This window comes from Odontesthes bonariensis, chromosome 18 (assembly GCF_027942865.1).
Source record: "Odontesthes bonariensis isolate fOdoBon6 chromosome 18, fOdoBon6.hap1, whole genome shotgun sequence".
In the NCBI taxonomy this organism is placed as follows: Eukaryota; Metazoa; Chordata; class Actinopteri; order Atheriniformes; family Atherinopsidae; genus Odontesthes; species Odontesthes bonariensis.
The window spans coordinates 14,002,056-14,026,379 of record NC_134523.1 but is presented as its reverse complement, the minus strand read 5'-3'; the positions used below and the strand labels follow the sequence as shown (position 1 = coordinate 14,026,379).

The 24,324-nt window shown below is 39.8% G+C and overlaps 2 protein-coding genes across 10 annotated transcripts in view; one reads left to right on the top strand and one right to left on the bottom strand.

Annotated features, from left to right (window-relative positions):
- Nucleotides 1–24,324, top strand: part of LOC142367565 (putative 2-ketogluconate reductase) — a 379,644-nt gene that overhangs the window by 353,015 nt on the left and 2,305 nt on the right. For 2 of the 6 annotated variants that reach the window (XM_075449570.1, XM_075449571.1), the window contains exon 1: nucleotides 23,925–24,079. The exons of 1 other annotated variant lie outside the window; for it this stretch is intronic. The gene's annotated coding sequence lies outside the window, so the exon portion shown is untranslated. 3 more of the 6 variants (XM_075449567.1, XM_075449569.1, XM_075449566.1) reach the window with 3 other exon arrangements.
- Nucleotides 430–13,931, bottom strand: LOC142368143 (neurocalcin-delta B). Of its 4 annotated transcripts, none has more exons than XM_075450230.1 (4): nucleotides 13,733–13,931; nucleotides 4,245–4,678; nucleotides 2,559–2,664; nucleotides 430–2,419 (listed from the first exon to the last, which is right to left on the bottom strand). In XM_075450230.1, exons 2-4 carry the CDS (start codon nucleotides 4,620–4,622, stop codon nucleotides 2,325–2,327), a joined length of 579 nt encoding a protein of 192 aa, XP_075306345.1. In that variant the 5' UTR covers nucleotides 4,623–4,678; nucleotides 13,733–13,931; the 3' UTR covers nucleotides 430–2,324. The 4 variants fall into 4 exon arrangements, with proteins under 4 accessions (XP_075306345.1, XP_075306346.1, XP_075306348.1 ...); XM_075450231.1 differs by having other exon boundaries at nucleotides 4,245–4,675; XM_075450233.1 differs by lacking the exon at nucleotides 13,733–13,931 and adding an exon at nucleotides 13,231–13,251.

The window sequence follows — 24,324 nt, the reverse complement described above, 5'->3', positions numbered from 1 at the left end:
TGCAAAATAAATGTCAAAGAATTTTTAATGACCGGCCTAGAATTTGACCAAATGTTTTTTTTTTTTTTTAAATATAGTTTTCTTTAACTTCTCAGATGCTAAACACAAACTAGCGTAAACTCAGCTAAGGCTGGTGGGGCAGACGATACTGAAACTTTGCTTTATAAACCTTAACACCGGTTGGAAATTTTAACCTGAGACTTAGACGTTAATGTTAGGCAGGTGTGCTTTAGCAACAACTCCCAACGGTCTCTAAAAATAACTTCATATTCCAGCTTTTCTGACATGTTATGTTCAACTATGGGATTTATGTGAGTGACCAACAGACATCTGCAACAAAATTACAGTCAAAAGGTCATTTTGAAGTTTCTTAGTTCTCCGGACAGCCCAGAATCTCAGAATGGAAAAAGGTTTCTGACACATTCAACAGCCATTTTCCCCATTTTGTCTTTTATTGAATAACAAAATGGACACACTACACAGAACACAGAATGGAACAATACAAAATCTACAAAATGATACAGTGACAAAGTCCTTTTTTTTTGTTCGACAGGTAACAATTGTACACTTTAAACAGATACAATACTGTGTTTCTCCTCTTTTTATTCATTGATCTATATTTGGCACTTGACCACAAGATACTTTTGAAATGAAATTGAGGGTCGAAGTACCTGATCGCCTCACTGAAATGTGCAGAAACCCCAGAGAACTAATGACAACTGTACTATCATTGCGGTTTTCCCCCATTTTTAAGGAAATTAAAAAAAAAAAAAAATTTTAAAATCACATTTATCAGCTGAGAACTACGGCGTCCCAGCAGGGACAGAGCAGGTGGAAACGATTACAGATGGAAGCAGTGAAGAGCTACCTGGAAATCAAAGTGGGGTCTGCTGCCGTCACAACCATCGTCAGTCCATTGATCTGTCATTTATGTGTCTCATATACTGAAAAACAAGCCGTCACAGTATCATCAGCCCAGATGAAGGAAAAAAAGTGCATTCAGGAGACACGTCACATCTGCAGCTAAATGTTTAGATTGTTCTTGCATTTTCATGTGCAGAGCGTTTAAACACAGACGGACAAGAGAGGACATGCCCACTGCAGAATGTCTACCAGATTCCTTAAAGATATGGTCGATGAGGGAGATCACGAGTGGACATTTTTTTGCGCTCTTAAAAGGGGAGAAAAGAAACCTCAAAATGAAAATTTCGCAAATCATTTTCGAAGTCGAATGCACAGCAATATGTGGTCCTCTCCTCTTTTCTTAGGTCTAGCACAAATATGAGAGAATACACCGAACAACTCTTTTTCATACTTGTCAAGACAAAGAAGTTAAAATGCTTGTCATCACACTCCAATAATTTATACGTCGAAAATTTTCAAAGTGAATATCTTCCATTGTAGCAAATTGCCCCAATGTTGTCACAGAGTAAAAGAATATATAAGTACATACTATATATTCGTATAACATCTATCCTTTTTTCCTTATACGCTTGTTAAACCATAGTCGGAGAAAGAGAATCAGAGCTCAGTTTATATGCATATGTCAGGTCCGTGTGTGTGTGTGTGTGTGTGTGTACAGAACTTGGCATAAAAAGTCACTTTCAAGAAACCCGATGGTTGTGAATCTGTAATCACAACAGTTCCCCTTCATTCAGAAATCTGAGTAAGTTTTGTTTGTAACATTCTTCCAAAATATACATGGGAGAAATAAAAAATTCAACAATTCCCAGATCTCCTCTGTTGAATCACCGCACTGTACGTTGATAACACCAGTAGTCTCAGACCTTCATTTCTTCCAGTGTTGACGTGGAGTTTTGTTGCAATACTTAGTAAAGATCTGTCCATCGTCACTGAACAACCCAAGTCAGTCTCCAAGATAAAACAAAACAAGCGCAATTTCCTTTAAATCGGGGATTTGTGCTCTGAATAACAAAAAGGAAATAAAAACGGGCAAACTTGGATTCGGCTGGATTTTCCCCGCTGGCCATCCTCTCGGACAGCTTTGATTTGAACAAGTCTTTGATGGGATTTCAGGCCTTCAAGTCCTATTTGTACCACATATGAGACCCATGTGTGTGTTGAGCTTTTGACTGGGAATAGAGGCGCATGAACAGTGTGTAAATGTGGTTGTCTGGAAGATTATATATGCATCAGGCTTTGGTATATGTCATATGTGGGGAGCTGTGTGTGCGTGTGTTTATGTGCCTCTAAAAGGTCAAGGTATCAAATGCTTTAAAAAAAAAAATAATAAAACCTTGGGTGGGTCAGATGGGAAAGACTTTGAAAATGTGTAAATTTATCAGTAGGAAGAGTCCAGTTTTCTACTGCCCAGCACCGCTGGGATCACACTGCAGAAGCCGCACAATGGAGGGGTCGTTCTTCGCTCCTTCAACAAACTCTTCCAGGGACAGTTTACCTAAGAGACACAGAGACAGGTTTCATGGTCAACTGTCTTGTTTATTTGTTGCAGCAAAGTATCAAGTGTTACAAAGACGGGGATTCATTGTGGGTTTCATCTTATCTTCTGGTTTTGACTATAAAGAGTCGAGTCTTACCATCTCGATTTGTGTCCATCTGCCTGAAGATCTTATCTGTGCGTTTCTCAGGTGTGGACTCGTCCTCGGGCATCTTCATCACAGAGGAAACCATCTTGTAAATGGCCTGAAAACGGGGCGAAGAGAGAAAGAACACCTTTCAGTTTTACTACAGATAAAACCGAGCACAGAGAGAGTAAAGCCAGAAGCACAACAGCAAAGCACAGTACGCTGCAGAGGTAAAAAAAAAAAAAAAAAAAAAGACATCTTTTTGATCCCATCAATCAATTTATCTTTGCAGAAAGACAAATAAAGGATTCCTTTCATTTATTCTTGGCTCCGCTGCCTGTATTAACCGCGGACAAACAAACAGGAAGCGTTCAGGTCAACATATGGTTAAAAAGTTTATAAAACAGACGATGAAACATAAAAAAGGTTCACTTGTTATCTCACGGATTAGATTTTCCGACAACACTTTTTGACCAGCTTAAATCAGGCACTAATTCTGGGCTAATGCGAGTGCCAGTTTGGAGACGACTTGTTTTCCCTGAGCTAAAGAGGAACCGCGTCATTACATCAGTGTCCAAGTCTGTTCCAAAGCTGGTTTTATTCCATTTGAACCCCTCACTGGCTTATTCTTAACTTCTCCTGAGGACCAAGGTGCAAGGTTATTTGGCTCCAAAGCACCTTTCAACTGCAGAAAAGGGAGCAGAAGCCATTCAAAGGAAAAGCACATTTTGAACACAAAAGGTCTGCACCTTTGCTTTCAGAAAAAACGTTAAAAATCCGGAAAACGTGAACATGTAAAGCTGCCTTAATTCCCCGTCTTTTACTCCAACAATCTTTCAACCAGACGATTCACTGTGGACCACGTTAGAATATTAACGCAAACCATCTCACAACGCTCAGACTTCACCCACCAAGACAACGACGAAGCTAAACACAGATATTTTCACGGCTCGTTCATCTTTAACCGAAATCTACTGAATGAATGAACGAAGACAACTTGCACTGTGTCAGTCAGTATAATCACTGTATAATGGATTTTCTTCTTTCTGTCAGAATGATCACAGACCATTCAACAATGAAAATAACCGTTAAATGTTGCCCTGCACTTGAGTGTTTCACAGTTTTAAAAATGTATAAGTGTATCTACACATAAACACCTGCTCACTTCACACACGCATGCACCATAAATAAAGAGCTCCGACTCGGAGAATGGGATTACACATTCTTTGGCGCTCTGCTCAATTTGGCACCGCGATGTGTGATTTAACAACGTGTGCATGAGATTGCAGGGTAGACGTGCGTGTCTGAGCGTGGCGCTCTGACAGAAGTCCGAAGCATTCGTCCAATAAGGCGAAGAGCTCGAGTTAGCTGTAAGCGGAGAAGTGTACGGCTGAGGGAAGTTGTGCTGAGTCCCTATGAGGTTCAGAGGAGGACCGCAGAGGAACTGCTAAAGTTACTCAGTGGCTGGTTTTCCTGCTGTGGGCTGCCAAACTGTGCAGAACAGACAAGCAGATGGATATGCGATGTGGCAGCAGGTATGGATGGCTGAGAAAAATGGGCCGAGGAGCATGATGATACCGTGATGGTATGCAAGTTCCAGGTGAAGACTGTGTAAAGCTAAAGAAGCAGAAAGTCTAATTGGCTGAAACAAAGATTAAAGATAAGAGGAAGCAAAACTAAACTAAAGAAAAGACTCACCGATACAATCTCCAACATCTCTGCTTTGCTGATGTATCCGTTCCCATCCAGGTCGTACATACTGAACGCCCACTTCAGCTTCTGGTCCAGCCGGCCACGTGAGGTGACGCTGAGGGCAATGATGAACTCCCTGAAGTCAATAGTGTCGTCTCCGTTGGCGTCAAATGTGCGGAAGACATGTTCGGCGAACTTGGAGGCGTCGCCGTAGGGGAAGAAGTTGGCGTAGATCTTTTTGAACTCCTCCATGGAGAGAGCGCCGCTGGGGCAGTCCCGCAGGAAACCCTTGTACCACTCGGTGATCTCGTGCTCGGTGAAGTCCGTGTTCTCCATCAGGTCCTGCATGATGTCGGGACGGAGCTTGCTGTTCTGTTTGCCCATGGTCGCTGCTTCTGTTGAGGCTGTGGTTGATGTGAGGGAAGCGGCGCTTTAGACTGCTGACAGAGAGAGACAAAAAGGTAGCCGTTTAAGTAAAAATATTCAGTTTGTTTTGGGAGAAGCTTTGACCTCAGCACTGACATATTATACAGCTGATGAAAGATCTAAACATCCAGCACATACATAGCAACAGCGTCATTAATCAGGAGCCACTTTTCCAGTAACCTGATGATTATTCACCAGCAGCTGTTTTGGTGAAATATTCCAGAGGGAAACATCTGGTTCTTGAGCTGCTGGTTTGACCCGTTGTTGCTGATAAAACTTGCATAATTAGACACAAATCGTACACAAATTTTGATTCTGTTTTCTTGTATTGTTCGGTGCTTCGATTGTGAGACAAACCGAGCCTTTTCTTGTCTCATTTAAACGAAGAGTCCGTCTTTTCAGGGGATAAAAGCGTCTGGTTTGTTTTAATCCTACAAAGTCTGTTTTTAAATAAGTTTGTTTTCTATTACATGACAAATGCAAATGAAAGTTATGAGAAAAACAACGACGGCAAGATACATGATAAACAAAAAGAGAGTCTTTGCACGTTGTAGAACTACTCCAGATGCACAACCACACCTGCCGATAAGGCGGTGCACGCATCTCTGCAGAAGCAACTTCCATTTCCTACAGGAACTTTGAGGCTCAGTATCTGAGACACAAACTTACATCCTCCGAATCAGTTGTTGAGATGTTTATTAAGATTTTAGCAGCGTTGCTCATACTTTCTCATACTCATCTCTATCATAAACTGGGATTATGGGCATAAAATAATATCAGCTGGAAAAAAAACACAACAAAACAACAACAACAACAACAACAACAACAAAAAAAAAAAAAAAAAAAAAAAAAATGTTCAATCCTCAGAAACAAATTATTGTTAAATGTAACAGAAGACGCAGTATTTCCTTTATTTTGCAGTTAATGTGCTTCACAGCCTCCCTCGTCAGGCTGCTAGCTGCTGCTCGGCTCCCCAGGCGAAAGACACGAAGGGAGCTGCAAAAAGCTTAGCCAAGGACAGCGATACGATCGGCCCCGTCATTCAAAGCCAAGTTATCCAGGAACGGAAATAAAGATTAGTCAACTCTGAGTTTCCAGCGTATTAGCTTCTCTCACCTCTGTTTAAATACTCCAAATCTGAGATATTAAAAAGGGTGCTTTAACAAAAAGTAAATAAACGAACGACTACATTTAGTCCGGGTGCTTCAGGATCACGGTAAAAACACTGCAACACCTAAATTAGACATCAGGTTGACATCAAGCCTCGCTGGAGATCAGGCTTTTCTGAGCTGTATGAGTGACTTTGAGATGAATTAAAACTAAAAAAGTAAAAAAGGAAACCACTTCAGTTCAAAAAGTAAACAAAACAAAACATGCAAATAAATACAAACAACTGGAAGCCAAATTCCTGCCAAATCATTTCACTAAACAGTTTGGTAACTTTTAGTAAGACTGTGTGAACCAAGGCAAATTCTTCCTTTATTTGACCCGCTCACTCCCATAAATAGCTCACACATATCACCCTTTAACCCAGCGGTACCCAACCCCCGGGCCCGGTACTCGGGACTGGTACCAGGTCGTTTGGTACCGGGCCGCACAGAAAGAATAAATAACATACATTATTTCCGTTTTATTTATTGTCCGAGTCTGAACAATGTTTTCTTTTGAAAACTAACCGAATTCTCTCCGTTACATCCGTCTATGACTCACGGCTTGTCTCGGTAACGTGATGCGCTAATATTAAACCCGAAAGCTAGCAAAATGAGTAAAAAACAGTCTTTGAAAAGTTTCTTTGCAAAGGGGAAAAGGCCCAGTGAGGAGACAGAAGAAGAGCCCATGACCACTAAGAAAAAGAAAGCTGCATTTAACAGACAATACCAGGAGACCTACTTAAAGGATAACTGCGGTATTTTCAACATTAAGCCTCTTTTCTGAGTCGTCTGCAATGTTTTAGAACCCCCCTCACCGCTTTTTTGATGTTTACTGCTGTCTCCGGTATTTGCCTAATTTTGATTCATCTCAACCTGCTTCAGAATGGCAAGTCATGTGCATGTCCAAAAAGGTCCGTAAAAGCACCATAAACGTCCGTTTTCAAAATCATCAACTCACCGGAGTGATTACTGGTGTGCACTGGTAATCCATATCAAATTTCGTTGCGAAAAGTTGCTTCTGTCATGTTTTATTTGACATTTTGTAAATCCCATTGAGTTCTATAGAAGACTGGATGTTCGTTGATATTACGTTGATAGCGGAAGTTTATCCACGGCTGTGAGGTGGCTAAGAAAATAGTTCGAGCATGAACGATTTCCCAAAAAACCCCAACAGACGCACCAAGCCCACTCTATGCGGCAAAACTAAAAGTTACATGCAAGTACACAGTGGATTCACGTTTATTATTATATTTAAAAAAAACAAAAAAAAAAGTTTTTGTGTTGGTCGTATCATTTTACGTGAAAATATCGTCTGACATTAAACAGGTCCATTGCGCAAAAACGGTTGGGGACCGCCGCTTTAACTAATTCAGAGTAAACTGAGCTTTAGCAACGTGTCAGCCACCTTAAATGAGCTCCCAGCTGTTACCAATAGTTCACTTCGATGCTGGACAAGAATGTTAAAAGGAAGTCTGATCATCTTAAACTTTTTCACTACACCCTTTTCGCGCACACATCACAGTGAGCGAAAAGCAGGGTTTCCTTTTATGGTCAAATTCTGCAGGCGGTGCGAGCCAGCAAGAGAGTGCACATCCTCGTGCTCAAAAACGTAGCAATTTGCCAAAGTTTATCCTTTGTTGACTAGCTGCATCTTCCTGGCTGGTGCAACCTCGAGTCGCACACGTTCACAAGTCACCAACGCCCTCTTCCCTGCCCCCCTCAGACCAATCAGAAAAGACACTTCCACCAAATTCTCTCACTCATAAGAGGCTTCCCCCCCGAGAGAAAGCTCATCTAAAACGGTTCCAAGATTAAGAATTAAATGACTGGAAATAATCATGCCACGTTCACTTTAATCAAACAGACTGGAAGTGTGCCTGCCTTTAAATTAGACAGAGCAAAAAAGACTGGGCACCTCAAAGTATCTGTCCTCAAATATTAGGCTTTTTAGATGTCGGTGACTGAATCAATTCGCCTAAAAAGGTCCCTTTTTTTTTTTTTTTTTTTAGTTTCCAGGAGACATTTTGACTTATCAAAGCAGGAGAACACAGATGGAACTAATAATACTGATTATCTGGCTCCGTCATCAAACCAACAGTCTTTTTTAAATGTCTACTTTAAAACTACTTGGCTTCTTCAGCGGGTTAATCATGTAGGGGGACCACCAGGAAAAGGAATCGCCAAGTTCAGGGAGTGTCAGCTCAGGTATTAGTAATCCTGCTTTAGTTAGAAATAAAATATAAGTAGGTAAACATAACTGAAATAACCTATTTCAGTCAGGACTTGCCAATAAAAATAACCTGATGTTATCATGCAGAAGCTTTTACACTACATGGTATCACTATGATCTCACACCATGTTACGTTTTCAAGCAAAAGCAGTTGGAGGATAAATCAGCAAACTGACTGTTTAAATGTGTGTATTTAGTTTCAATTATTTTCACTATTGAGCCAATGACTGAACATCTGCTTTACGTTTTGTTTAGTCCAACAAAAAAAAAAAAAAAAAAAAAAAAAAAAAAATCAGGAAAAGCTGTCAAACGCAAGGATATCTAAGACAAAATGACTTGAAAAATAGAAAAGCAGCAAACACTGACTTTTGCTTTATCAATATCGTATCAATAACAGGTCATGCAGATGCGAGCATGAATTAATGCTTTATGTAGCACATCCAAAAACTATGAGAGGGGGGTTAATGTCCTGTTCCCTCTTCGTTTATGTAATGATTTCATTAAAATCTAATTAAATCAAACAAAATTACGTTTCCAATTTACTCGTATTTTCATGACTGCGGTTCATAGGAATAAGTTACGTCCAGACACTTTACCAGAAAAAAACCCCAACAAATTCCCACTGAGAAAGCAGAGAGGACGCTTTTCTCCGAGCAGGTTGGCCGTCCATCATATGTTTCGGCCCTCCTATTAGTATAGTGTCTGAAGCCATAACAACAACCTAACCTTACTCTTCGCTGAGCGTCTGTGTATTTCAAAAGAAGAAGAAACACGGGGGATGAGAGCTCGGACCTCCAGAGAACATCCCATCTCCCTAAGAACTTAGCTATTTCTGGATATGCCCACAATTAACCATTAAGACTCTTACCTGCGGCTCCTGGCAGACCAGTGATGGCACGGTTATATAATGGAGCCCTCTACAAGGGGAAAGGTCACGTGGTTGAGACACATTCCCCCTTGACCACGTCATGAGGTCAGGACAAGAAAGTGAGCACCAGTTTAACTTTCTGAGAGGACGACAGACCCGAGATAGAGCCGCTGACCTCAGCTTGCGCAGATTTATTGAACATGAGAAGAACAGGCTGTCCCTTTCAGTTTCTAGCAACAACAGCATGTTCACCAGAGACGGTATTAAAAACGAAGCAGAGGACAAGATCTACGGGCTGGGAAAAACAAAGCCAACAACACAGCACGCTGCATCCAACAGGGTGGGCAACATCATAAATCATCCAAGGACATAACTTCATATCACTGCAGCTTCCATGAAGACGTGAAGTGCACGCGTTTAAAGCGCATCACGAGTAAAGGATCACCAAGCCTAACATGTCATGTTCAACACACAAAGAAATCGAGGCCTGTTTCCTTGTAATATTACATATTGTGGTTTCAGTTCTAAGCTTAATTAAATTGTAAAAAAAAAAAAAAAGCAAAATGGATCAATTTCAGCTAAATATGCCACATTCCTCAAAATGGCTTCCGCAAAATGAAAAGTAATAGTCGTGAATTTCGTTTTAAATCAAGCTGAAGTCAAGAAATGGTCATCTTACTTTTCTAACATGTGAAAGTACAAACAGAAACAAACAAGACAACATCTGACACCACGACTGTGTGCAGTCGGCGTCTTTGCCCTGTGCTGACGTTGAGCCGTTTAAATCAAAAGCCCCTCATCCCAGAACATCTTGTAGCCCACTTATGCAACAGGTACAAATCTCCATTTATATCCTGCATGTAATTCTTAACGCAAGAGAACAACAGATAATCCAAGAGCAGAGGGAGCTGGGGGAGGGCGTCAGAGAGACCTGAGCGCAGATAGCCGTTTTATGAATGATGCATTCATAACGAAATGTGATGCATGTGCAGCCAGGCTGCAGAAGCTGAGGGCAGCTATTCTTGATCTCACAGGTGAGCAGTTATTAGACCTGCAGGATCTGCGAGCTGATATCCACTCACAAATCCAAATAACATTTCATCTCAGCTGTGACAAACTATTTGAAACAGCACATTTAAGCACGAGCCAAGGATGAATATGAGGAATCTGAGAGGCTGCTGCTCATGTCAAAATTTAATTTAAAGCAACACCAAACAGACGTTATTTAGAGTTCTGCAGCATAACAATTCTCAATCTTATTACCATTAAATTGATTTATCAGTAATTCTGATTTGCCTCATTTGTGCTCGGCAGTGCACGATAATTGTGGCCCAGCAGCAAACATTTGATGCCGTTTGGCTAATCCACTTGAATGCCTTCCTCTCTGATGCGAATAAAGACTGCTTTCTTATACAGTCCCTGATGCACAATGTGAAATGAAGCGGATTCCAAATTATTGACTCTAGATGTTCCTATATAGAGTAAGCGAAGGACATTTGATTGAGAGCGGAAGTTTGACTTTCTTATTTGTGAGACAAAAAAACATCTGATTTCTGCCGCAGACTTGCCAAAATGATGCAGTGGCTCATATTCCAACAACGTTGGAGGAAAGAACTGGACGAGGTTCAAGCAGCTGGCAGGCCTGATGTTATTCCTTGAAAGTCTTGAAAGCACAGTCTTTAAAGTTTAAGTCCTCAACATCAGGATTCTTCATGTGCAGTTCGACGCAGCACCAAAAGACAGCAACTAGTGCATGTGCCAAAACTGCAACCACTCGTTTCACCTCACTCTTGAGGTTTCATTTAAAGCTGCATGTGAAGAACTGAGCATGTTGGGGAGGCTGTAACTCAAACCGACAACAACCAGTCTCAAGTGGCCGACTATAGAAAGCTCACACGGTACATGTTGCAGATGGATGAAATGTTCACACATTTTAAAACTTTGGCTTAGATTTTACAAGCTCTACAACAAATGTCCTGCATCTGTCTCAGATCATGTATAAACAAGTTCTAGCTACCAACCTGTTGCAATCAAGCCACCACGCAGCTGCAGCTGCAGCAGTCTGGCATAACTTTGGGAGCATGCATGCTCACATTACAAGTGCCTCGACAACGTGTGCTTACTGCTTCAGTGACTCCTCGAGTGTCTGAATGCAACTCAATCTGCCGTGCTATTTGGTGGAAGGTCAGAGCTGGACCACTCTTGGTCCAAGCTGTCCCAGAGTCTGGAGAAAGCCCTCTGCGGGATCTGTTTGATCAACAGAAATCTCAGAAAACTTAACAGCTACGATCAGTCAAAACATTTTGGTGGAAGGTTTTTACAACTGAGACAAGAGAGAATGTTACAGTGCATACATCTGATTTACTTAAAATTGCTACCCGTTGCATTTTGAAAGAGGGAAAGGACCATTTCATACGATTCTGGTCGAAGGACGATCGTATGACGCCAACGGTCCTGTCACGAGAACGTCATTCAGTTTAGAGCTGTAAAAAAGATCTGATTAACCAATAAGTCAATTAATATTAATCATTTGCAGCTCCTTAGAAAACTGACTAAATGTTTCCGTTCCTTTTTTGGGTTTCTTTTGGAGTCATCTGCTGATTCTTTGAGCCACTGGTGACAACCCACACGCATCTCTAAAATAAGCTCCAATGACTTCTTGCATGTTTATGACAAAAAAACAACAAAAAAAAACATTACTACCTTTTTTTGTCATTTCAGTGAGCATCAGTGTAAAATCAACCTCGTGTTAACATGTCAACAGGGACTCACTGACGCATCCCAAAAACTTTTGTCATCTTCCAACATTTTCCCACACATCATTAAGGACGAAGAGGTGAATTACAGATTCGTGGCACGTCCCCCTCCCGTCCCCCGATAATACTATAAACCCTTTACTTTCCGTGCTTGAAATGCTGTTTTAAAAAATATATCCCTCCCACATTTGAGAAACCCAAAGACAGGCAACTTCATCATAATGCAGCACACGCGAGCTCCCATTGTGAGCCAGAGAGTTGTGCGTCAAGACGCTGCAGAAAACCACAATTGACACTGAAGCCATTATGAGGGAGCGAATGAGAACAAGATAAAATAAAAGGCCTCACTGACAACAACTGCGAGAGGGAGAGCGGAGTTGCAAAACAGACAGCGGATTGTACAAACATTCACAGCAAATTGCTACTGATTATATGGGGGAGAGAGCCGTTTATTTTGCACTGAATATCTAAATGTGTTTCTCTCTCCAACAGCCTGTTAGAGAAACAAATGGCTACAGAGATGGAAATGTCAATCTGATGACTGAACACCTCCCATCCTTCTCTGTCAGATATCTGCCGAACAGCATGAGAGACAAGCAGCCGTCTACCCACGACATTATCTATGCGACGGGTCATAATCTGTTTTTCTGTCTCGGCCTTTGTCTCAATCTCTTTTAGCTCTCTCTCCTCCCCAAGTTTGACGTTCCACTCAACTCCGCTTTAACCCAATCACTCTCCCCATCCGCTTTCTGTAAAAACGGTCTAATTCAATTCAAAAGAGCTCTGACTGCTGCCTAGACAAGCCTAACTACAGGCCGCGCTGCCAACGCGGTCAGCTTGGCCCAAAACAAACCCACAAGACACCCACGCGCACAGAAATAGAACATCTGTTCAAATTTAGCAAACCTTTGTCAGAATTCGGCATCTCTAAAATGTTTAGAAGAGCTTCTTTTAAACACCAAGGCGGCTATTATCTCGATCCCACCCTTGTGTCAACACCTCTGCAGGTCTTTCAGTTTTCCCTGTTAGGTTTTATTGGCAGCTTGAGTTGTTGAATTACCAAAATCAAATCAGAAGTTTGGAAGTCACACAGCTGCATGTTAGTGGTAGTTTTCAGTGACTGAGCCTCTTCCCTCTCATTTCCTGCACCTAAATGTTTCATCTGTATCAGTAAACCTCTTTCTTTTTTTTCTTCTTCTTCTGACTGTAACATTTATGTGTATGCAAAAGGGACATTGAAGACCTCTTCTCGTGAGTTTTATTCAAATTCTACTCCCACACAATAATCTAGGACAGAAAACACAGATTGGTTAATTAACACTTGGTCAAGAGTACCAAAAAGAGATTAAGAAAAAAAAAATGTCATACATAAACAGCAACCTGGAAATATTTCATTTGTACACATATAAAAGAGCATTAAACACAAGTAAAGAAAGCTGCATGTTTTAACATATAACTGCACTAAAGACTGTCCTCTCTTTAAACAAAAAACAAAGTGACTGAAAATCTCACACTTTACCAGAGACATTTATCTGCAGTCAAACCAAACATTTCCACTCACTTGTCAAGGTAAAGCCAGTCAAGAAAAGCTTCCTCCCCTTCCTCCCTGCCCTAATCCACTCACTGACTGACTGACTGATGCGTATTTGCTGAAATGAGATACTCTGCCGTACGTGGTCGCAGGACTCCTTTTTCCACTTCCTGTTCTCACTCATTTTCAGGTAAATCTAAAGACAACGAGGACCTCTCCTTCCCTCCTGAAGGTTTATTAAGGTTGTAAAGGAGCAGCTTCATCCGATTAGAAATGTAGGTGAAGCCTTCTCCGCTGCTAGCATCGTGTAATGCTGCTGCACAGCAAAGTTAGGGAGGAAAATGTGTAAGTGTTGTTGCTCTGGATATCTAGCCCAGCTGAATAAAAGCGGTGGCAACAGTACATTAACAGTTCATTCCTGCAAGAACATTTGTTCAACCTGAAAACTCAACTCACCTGAGCTGTGGGAAAATAAATAAAGTATCAGGAAGCGAGTAAACTATGAGGGAGAGACTCGTTAGCCACAACTTACCTCGCTTGTAAATTATTGTTGAAGACTTGCTTAAAGTTTCCTTAATAGTCCATTACCTCAAGTCAAAGGGAAAAAAACAGTCAAAGTTTTAGAGAAACTAACGGGTTGTAGCAGGAGCCACACAAGAGCTGTTGTTCCAGGCTGCACTCAGTCCAAACTCCAGCAAGCAGTTTTCTGAGCCGCTGCTCAGTCTCCGCTTAGCCCCACAGCTTCTCACAGTGACGTCAAGACTGCGCATCACATGGTGCAGCGAGGGCCAATGGGGAGCGGCGTTGTCTTGGCAACAATAGCCCAGTACATGAATGGCGATTAGTATGTTAAAATGTACATAGAAGTTGTTGAATTTCTATCAAATACAACTATCTAGGGTCCGACTGCAAGCAGTGAGCAGCGGCAATATTGTAAATTGGGCCTTTTCAAATTAATGTCTCAAAAATAGAGGCTCAACAAATGGCTCAACAAAGGCTCAACAAGCTCAACAAATGAACGATAAAAAAATACAATTAAAAAACAAGTTTTTTTTTTACATTTTCAAGAGTAAAATTTGAATTGATGAAAAAATAGATGGTGTATTATATCCCTTAACTCATTTCAAATTCTGCTTTGCTTGTCACCAACATCTGAAATTCATTGTATATTTTTAGATGACAAAAACGTGTCGGATGAGAGTTTTAACTTTGTCCTCACAGGAAAACCCATTAAAAGTCCTATTTCAAAAGCTTAAAAGGATATGCTAATAAGCTTAGCACAAGCAGAGATGCACAAACAGCAGATCGGTATATGCATAATTAGCTCATCCCTCCTCACATTCTTATTTAAATATTTTTCTAGGTATAGTTTTGCATGCATTCTTTCTGTCCAGCTTGCTATTCTGTTTTCTCCCAGATATTGAGTATTTTAAGCCCAGGCCTTTGGTCGGAACAACAACTGATTTTATGACTTTCTTTTAGATCATTTGTGACAAGAAAACAAAGGTCATTCAACTTGATTGCAGACTTTAAGTTCTGCTGAAGTGACAGCGAAATAAGCGTGCTTATTTCTGAGTATCGTATGAGGGGAGAGCTTATGATTTTAACCACCATGCATTCGCTGTTGCACAGCACAGGTGTTCTCATGCAGGCACATTGGGAGGCATGCTTTGCCTAAGATGATTAGTGGAAGTCAAAGCCACAGGGCTTATTCAGCCGCTGTTCCAAGAGCGTTTTCTTAATGGCCTTATAAAGTACACTGAGAACCCCTCCCTCTGGTTGAGTCAGCAAAATACTGATCACACAGGCATACTTTACAATGATCCATTACATGCAAAAAGCAAACACAGAAGTTTAACGACCTATGCAAACAAGAGGCATCTTTTCAGCTCCTGTGAGCTGAAATTTTATATGCACCACTCTTTGTTATGTTGACAAAGCCCATGAATACATTATGAAAAATAGCAATTAAATGCAATTATTCAGAAACTTCATCTCTGCGGGACTATATTCAGGCCAAATCTTCATGTGAGCTCGATTTTTGTTGCAGCTGCATGAATAATGAAAGCATGTAGTAAAACAGCAGTGACTATTCTTGTTACCACAAAAAAATGTGCGATGAGATTTTTAAGTTAGTTCAGGTGCAGTTTTTTCGCTGTGTTATTTTCCAAAAAGTATAGTCAAAGTGAGAAAAAAGAGGGTGCAAAGTGAGCATCTACAATGTAGATTAAAATAATAATTAGCACTTGGCGCCATTTCATTTTGATCAAAATACTGCAAACAATATTAAAATATTAGATTTTTTCACATAAACAAATAAAAAAGAAAGAAGTAAAAGTATCAATGGACATATTTTTTCAATATTTACATCGTTCACATGTTTGGTTTTGGTGAAAATTCAAATTCAGGTAACATTTCCAAACGTTTCTGCTTCCATTCAAAATGCAGGGGCATCCGCAACGGGATGCAGTTCTCTGTCAGGGGCATTTAACCAGCAGATAACATTGTTATTCACTCTTAAAAGAGGTGAGAGCTCATCAGTTAGTTTGACCCTGAGGGAGAGTCCCTGAGTACCTCAACCTCTGACTAATAGGTTTGCATAACATTGATCCGACTGGCTGTCCACTGACGAGCAAACCCCATCACTGCGCTCCATGCGTCCTCAGCACATGCACTCGCACAGGCACACTGCAGCAATGCCTGCTGTGCCACAGCTCAACAGCCAATAGTCTTTGAACTTGACAGCCACCCTTTAAATCAGCAGGTCCATGGCTCTCCACGGGATCTGTCATTAAGTAAGATCGTCTTTAGAGGCTAAGAAGCAGGTGCAGGTTGGAGAAGCCACTGAGCTGCGTGGCAAAGAACCAACAACCTCTTCTTGCTGTTACCTAACTAAGACAGGGCCAATCTTGTGCTGCTTTGAACCTGCTGAGAAGGAAACATAAGTTTTAAGGTGAGCTATTCTCTCAGGCAGCCCTCTCTGCTTGAGTTTTCAGAGAAAGTGACAAATTTTCAGCATAGGAATTCACACATAAGGATGCATCAAAATGTAGGTGTTTCATTCACCACTGAACACGATGACTGTGTTTTTTTTTTCCAGCAGTTTCTACAAACACATGGTCAAACTACCTATCAGGGTAACAATCATGTGTAGAAATGCTTTATTAAATTTGAGTTAGCGCTTAAAGCACAGTTCAGAAGACATCAGAGGAGAGCAGATGATCTCCTGCAGAAAGAAAAGAAAACACAACAAGCTGTGCGTCATGAGCAGCAGACTAATGCTCAAGCTGACTGGATTACCCAGCAGGTGAATTTATTCTCAACCAGGACATGCTGAGGGCTGCATGTTGAGCTTCTTCAGAAGCATCAGAGCAACACAGGTGTCAAATCTGTGTGTATGCGTGTGCTTTCTGTTGAGTTTCGGCCACACAGCTGCACCTGCAGGAGGGGAAATCCCTTTGAAGCTGTCCAAGAGCAGCCCAGGTAGAAAAAAGGGACTTAAGATAAATGTTATCATTTCAAGAGTTCACCAGGAAAGGGTTAGGGTGGTAATAAACGTTGTAGATTGGGCTGTTATGATATCTGGTTTTCACTGCATTATTATTCAAAGCATTCATCCTAAGAATAATATAAATAAATGACTGACAACTTGATTTTGTCAGCTGAGATGAAATCACAATATTATCATAGGAGTATTACCAACATAGCATCTGTATTTGATCCTTTTGTATTTATCAGTTTAATGCAATACCTCCGCTCTTAACATATAAAACTTAATTCTTTTGAACTTATAAAGCTCCCTGTTTTGCAACAACTTCTCATACAACAGATTAAACAAAACTTATAAGGACACCGACGTGTTTTCTTTCACTTTTTACCACGGCATGTTCAGAATCTCAGGTTTAATGTGAGGGTATTCACATCCAAATCAGAGAAGCTTGAAGGGATTATGGCTCTTTAATATGAAGAACCATCTGTTTAACAGCTACATTAACTCATATTTGCAGATCTAACTGTGCAAAGTTATTTCAGGATCTGAATCCATGTACACCAATGTTTCGTCAAGCATCATACCTGCACTTCAAAAGTGTTTTATCGTTTCAGAGGGTAAATACAGTATTTGATAACTCAGTCACAAACAAGACATTATGTATCTGTTCTTTTCATATATAATGCATTGTTACAGAGAGTGCTGTGATGGCATCAGACTGTAACTCAAGACCAAAAACATTCACAATAAAAACATTATTGCAATTTCAATATCAGAATAAATCTCTTTTGTTATTAGAGCATGTGAATAAAAACTGTAATCACTCAATAATGACATAATTTCATCAGCTGAGATCAATTTATAATGTCATCCTATGTGTTTAATTAAAACAATATCAATATGTTTTATACCAATATTATTGTTGATGATTAATGATTAATTATCATCAATACCAGTATAATCTTACATATTTAGTTTCAGATAAACTTACTCAACACAATCCACTTATAAACCATAAAACATTTGGTGCTGATTAATACCAAAAGCAGGCTAGTATGCACCTAATTTGGATAGATGTAATTGTATAGTGGCTTTGGGGGTCAGTGTTGGTGTAATTGTAATCTCTTTATATTAGATAATAATTATTATTGGCGGGTTACACGTGATTTATGTTTGGATGATGGCCGTTTATGTTCAGAAATGTTTGACTTTAGTTAGTGTCTGAATAATCCCAAAAAGAACACATAAAATGTTTATTCATTCATTAAAAGATCAAAGTAATCAGTCATGTTGATTTTTTTTTTTTGTCAAATATTGCTTTTGATACTTTATGTGTATTTGGCTGAAAATACTTAAAAGAGTTTTACTTGCAGGCTTATTAAAATGTATTTTATCTTTTAAGTAAAAGATTTAACCACTTCTTCTACCGCTGCGTAATATAACAGACGTATAGGAATGTACTTAATTTATTAATTGTGTGTTTAAAAAGACAAAGGACATAATGATTTATCTCTACAACATGTGGAATAAAACTTAATTACAAAAGAAAACCAGAAATCTAAATCCAAAGCCCCAAATAGAAGTAATTTCTAAATTCGTGAACCATCAAATGTGCTGTAAAACAAGCATCAAATAACAAATTCGAACTCTTTAAGGGTGATTATTATTATTTTCAACAGAAAAATGTGATCTACTGTGGATTGAAACTTAAATTTGTCTTGTTTGACCTCTGCAAGAAGCAAAACATAGATCAGACATCACAGCATAGAATATTTCATTGCATCACAAAGCTGTTTGCATTGTTTGATTTGTTTTATTTTTACCCCCTATGAAGGAGCACTAAAGGCAGATAAGCTGAGTCACGATGAGCCGTGGACATACGTCAACACTCTGTAATGGAGTTTACTGTCTCTGTGCTGTATCATGACAAGTTAGATTAGAAGTTAGATTTAAAAACCGTCTGCAGACACCAGACTCCGACATGAAACACAACATATATTGTTATAACAAGAGAGTCTTTCTTGGAACGGATGGAAACAAAGCTGGTGCAATGATTCATATGCATTTTTAATGAGACCATAACCCTCCTTTGTCCTCCTGATGCAATGTGATGAGTCATACTTCCATGACATCTGGGAGCAGCACTGACTACATTAACCAAAATACTGTGTAATAAAGCAAAGGTATAATTGCTATCTACCAAATGACTCAGCACTTTGCTGCAAAAGCCCCCTGCTGTTTGACGTGACGGCAGATGGTGGGTGGAGCTTGGCTGGAGGCCTCAACTGGCTTGATGAAAGCCTAAGTGAGCCCTTTACAGTTTAAGTTCACATTCTTACGGACATCACGGGGAGGTGCATCTGGCTGGGAGGAGCTGCTGAAGACATGGAAAGAGCGGAGAGGGAAGGGGAGGACAGATGAGGTGAAGGAAGGTGGTGTGGAGAGGTCGAGGGGGATGTGAGATGGGAGGAGGAACGGCAGAAACAGGTGATGATCGAAGGAGGGTAAGGAGAGATTATGCAACAGTGAAGTGGGTAAGCTGTTGATCTGCAGCTAGCTCCACATGGCCGTCCCTGATGCTCTGATGCAGGGACGCACACACACACGCACATTCAGGCAATCACATCAAAAATGACTCCCCATCCTTATTACGAGCTACAGCTGGCTTAAAGAGGTGAGACTGTGACCCTGCAGGACGTTGCTGTTAAAGACCTTGAGTGCGCTGTAAACATTTCACAGCTCAAACAAAACACCCTTCTCTTGGGTTAGAAGGAATGCTGCATAATCTTTGAGGATGCCAGCTTTGGTAACTTTAACTGTCAGTTAAACTTAATGAGACAAAAACTAATTATAAACAGAGTGCAAAAAGAAAATTGGGATATGGGACTTTTAATGAGTCAATGAGGGAGACCTGATGCATTTCATCCACTCTTTCTTGTTATGTGGGCTTTTCCATCACTTCTCTGCCACACTGTCAAACCTTTTTATCCAGCCAGTCAGTCTCTGCGCCACTCTTTATGAATCTCACTTCTGCTGTCATTCTCCTTCCAGATCGCACATCCCACCTCCTCCCCAACTCCACCTTCTCCAGTTGCCCAAGATGGAGCCTCGACAAAAGCCAGCCACCAGCGTCTAGACTCCAGGCCTCACCTTTCATCTTACCTTTCATTCATGTCACGTCCCGCCTTGATGCAGCATCTGAGAAATTTGCGTTAACCTTTCGTCTTTATGGTTTTTAGGTTTAGGTTTGAGTTTAGGTGTGTTAAATGCTTTGTTCTTGTTGGTTGTGCATAAATCAGGTGCTTAATATGATAAACTGTTGAATGAATGAATCACACAATGAACAGAAAACGTTTTCACACATTTATCTCTTTCAGCATCAACTCTGTTCTTTCAACTGAATATATTTTAGTTGGATCAACATAATAATTAGCTACTGAGTAGCATTGTAAAGTATTTTTACTGTTTACTGTTTATTGTATTTTTGTACATATTGAGATTTCTTATTTTTTCCCTATCTTATTCTTATTCATCTTTTCTTTTTCTGTAATGAGAGCACTGCAACAAAGGAATTTCCCGCAAGGGATTAATAAAGTAATTCTGATTCTGATTCTGATAATCTGTCAGGGTTGATTCAACTCCTCGAGTTGGGTCTCATTTTAACTGGTTTGATTTGATTTAACTAATTTTACACTGGTTGCTGAATTAAACAGTTTATGGCTTATCTGGATCAGTTTTATCAATCTTGTCACTTTAATTAGATCTGTTTTCAGTCATCCAACAAGACTGACACAGGAAACATGGACAGAAGAATATCACAAGGTTCAATTTTGTTTCAATAAAGAGGACGTTAACCAAACCTACATGTGGTCAATTTACCAACTAAACGTTATTTTTTACTCCTAAAAAAAAAGCCCTATAAATGTGTGGAAATTAGTTCTATGTTTTTTTTAATGTTACAATACAAAACAAGACGGTTTCCAATGATCAGACAAGATGAATTTAGGAATAATTCAATTAATTTCCTATCAGTCAAAGTTTTTACTCATACAGTACCGTATATTTTTACATCACAAGGCATTTAAAAGAAATTTGAGCTTAAACTCAACCCCATGCAACACCAAAGCTATGTATGTCCTAACGTTAAGTCACAAGATGTGAATCATGACATGACGCCGTCTGACACTGTGTTTCCGCTGTCTTTAGGGTCATACTTTTAATGGCTTTTGATAAACATCAGAGAAAACATAAGCCTTCAACATGAGCAGAGTTTCATCAGTGAAAAGTCTGAAGCAGGTCTTGTCGCTGCCTCACAGTCAGAGGTTAATATCTTAATGCCACCTAGTGGACGTAAAAAATATTCAGGGTTTAAAAGAAACTGTTATGTATTAAAATTGTGGAGAAACCTTGTCAGAAGCTAACCCACCAGCGAAGTTCAACTTTGAATGCTGGCTCTAAATCCCAGATGTCCCTATAGGCGAGTCTGTTTCAGCCCACAACGGCTGCTCATGGTTACAGTTCAGAGATTCATGTGCACACCAACCGCTCTGGATCAGCTCCCAGCTTCACTTTCCAAGTGGTTCAGATACATTTCCCACACAAGATTTCCTCTTTTCATGTCAAAAGCGATTGTTCAGTGGTTTCTGCAGCATGTTTCTCCGACCTGCTCTACTTTCTTTTCTTCTCCCCTCTTCAGCTGCTGTTTACAGTGCCATTAAATGAAATTCACTGATTACACCAACACAATTTTACAAAATACCCCCATGGTTTCATTTTATGTTTGGATTTGCATATACATAGAAGTATGTGATTGTTATGTCTTTGCTTGCACTCCATCTTTTCACATGTTTCACATTTTCGTACAACTTCTCCACATTGTACAGATGTCAGAATTCATTCCACTTCAGCTTTTCTTCCCATTTCCCAACACTTACGAATATAAAACATATTTACTCCTTCTCTCAAAGCATTGTGCTATTGCAATCATTATTTTCTGCTACAGTGTGCTTAACTTTTCCTTTGGGAATTATTAGTTTTTATCAAACCAAAGCTGAAATTTCACCTGATTTTGAAAGAAAACATGATGAAAACTAACAGTGAGAGGACTGGAAAAACAGTTGAACCATTCATAATCAGTAACATGTATTGTACATTAACATGTACTGTCTCTTTATGGACAGTGGGTTAGTTAATGACCTTTGATCGCTTAGTTTTGTGACTCAATCACCAGCCCAGAGCCTCTCCTGACCAGCCAGTGGGCTTAAATGAATTTTTCCCCTTCTCCCTATGCCAGAAGCAATAGATGGCCCTCACTGTAGCTTTTAAATCAACTTCCAGCTCAATCTGTTTACTTCTTATCTAGGTCAGGTCAGAATTTATCGCCTCCATGTTCAGGAAACAACGGGATTGAGAACGACTAACTGCAAAGGTATGAGCTGCACTGACTCCATCAAGTGAATTGGTGATCCTAGTCAATGTAATTTATTGATGCGTTTTCTCTCTGAGCACCCACAAGTGCTATGATAATCATTTCTTAGAAATTGGACTTTTGTGTCATTTTGTAAAAGAACATTCTGTGTGTGCACGTGTAGAAACAAATCTTTTTATCCCATGTTTACACCTTCTCTTCTTTAAACACCAAACCAACACCATTTGCTGGTTATTTCTCACAGATTTACTATTTTTCTTATTTTCCCCTTTTCCGTATTATTTCGCTGGTGTTACATTATTTAACTACTTTTTACAGCATCAATAACTCGCCAGCTAGAATGCGATGGCTCTGCTATGCCCGGTGTGCGACGAAACTGTGGGCTCCAACTCAAACATCTAGGCTTTCTACCGTGACAAACCTGCGCACATCTGTGCAACATCTGCATCAGAAAACGGTAACGTACAGTCTGCAGTTAGGATGGACAGGATGGCGCAGGAGTATCCCACGACAGAGGTCTAATTTTTTAGCGTGTTATTTAGACATTTCCAGCTTAGTGTAACGGGTCTGCACCAACAACAGTGTGTCAGTCAGAACTGAATTTGAAATGAATGAACTTTCCTTTCACTCTAATCTGTTATTTTAACCCTTTCGCAGCTCTTGACTCTAATTACCCCCCAAGAAACTAACTACTTCCTTTACCTATTTACCTGCATTAGTCTTGTTACAAAGACCACATATTTATGTACTATTTTCTTAATATGTCAAAATATGTGCTAACCCACTTTAACTGGCTCAAGGATGAGACAGGCTGAACAGAAAGCGTCTTCCTAAAGCAATACTTTGACTTTAAGAACTGTTTTTGTACTAATATTTTGTGCTAGCAATGGGTTTAATGTGTTGTCAGACTGACAATAAGAATCATAAATAATATTTGGTCAGTATCTTCATTTAAAAGGCGAATGGGTGAAAAAGATCAAATGCTTTAAGCATTAAATTATTGAGAACTAGTTATATAATCTCACCAACAATTTAGAATACCTTGTAAATATAGCAACATTTCATGTTACTTTGATTACAGTTTTGGCAGTGTTAAAGGTAATATTACTAATATATACTATAATACATCAAACACACCTGATTTTTGTGTTCATGTGATGAAGTGATCTTATGAGGTGCATTCTGCTACAGATCAGCCTTCTGAATCCTAAGTGTCCAGCCTAAAACTTATCTTCACCTCAAACAGCTGTGACTATAAAGAATAATCAAAGATAGTCTGGATTTACACAGAAAGTGGGTCTGTACAAATATAAGTATGAAGGTACTGGATGTCCAAGGGAGTAAAGATTTGAGTTTCAGTAAAGAGCTCAAATCTAATTTGAAAAAAGACTTCTTATAAGATTGTTCCCAGTACAGATGGAAAAGATGCTCAAAGAGAAGTCTTGGTCAAAGTCTGACGTCCTCTCAAGTCTTCAGGTTTGTTCTGGTAAATGTCAAACTCAGGTTAATATTTTCAACCATCTGAATGATGCTGCTCATAAAATCCTGCATTTCATCGATTCTTATACGTTCAGATATACATAGTATAGTATTCATTCATTACCCATCATCATTACTATTATTTTTAATTAGTAGGTGGCAGAAGTAGTTGTGTTACTTGAAATTGAAGCGGCTTCATTCACTGGTACAACAGTTTGATGTCGAGCTCATATTTTGAAATCCTCTGAGAAGTACTTCCTGGTTCACCAGCATACACGGGAAGTCAGAACAAGAAACACTTGTGAGTACACTCAGGTCTGTTCCCAGGGTTTGTAACTCTATTTCTCATTACTTAAATCCAGCCTGTAAATGTGTCACAGGTTATTCTTTAAATATCTACCAACAAAGATGAGCTGCTGTACTGATATGAGATAAATCAGTTGGTACACGTTCACAGGAGGGATTACAAATCAATACCACGGGTAAAGTTTTTGCCTCTCATTAAATGTTTTTGCCTCTCTGCACGTTGCATACAAATTGGAAGGTAATAATTAGTAGTCTAATCAAACTTTGCACGCATGCATTCATAAAGAAAAATATATGTACACAGATCAGCCACAACATTAAAACCACCTTTCTAATATTTCGAGGGTCTGACTTCCTCCCACCTAAAACAGTCTGTCGAGGCGTGCAGCCCGTAAGACTCTGAATGTGTCCTGTGGAACAC

Excerpts from the sequence above, each read along its gene's own strand:
- LOC142368143 (XM_075450230.1), bottom strand. The coding sequence starts at position 4,622 with ATGGGCAAACAGAACAGCAAGCTCCGTCCCGACATCATGCAGGACCTG. Across the intron at positions 2,665-4,244 it reads AGATGTTGGAGATTGTATCG|GCCATTTACAAGATGGTTTC; the intron begins GTGAGTCTTTTC and ends CCCCGTTTTCAG. Across the intron at positions 2,420-2,558 it reads GATGGACACAAATCGAGATG|GTAAACTGTCCCTGGAAGAG; the intron begins GTAAGACTCGAC and ends TGTGTCTCTTAG.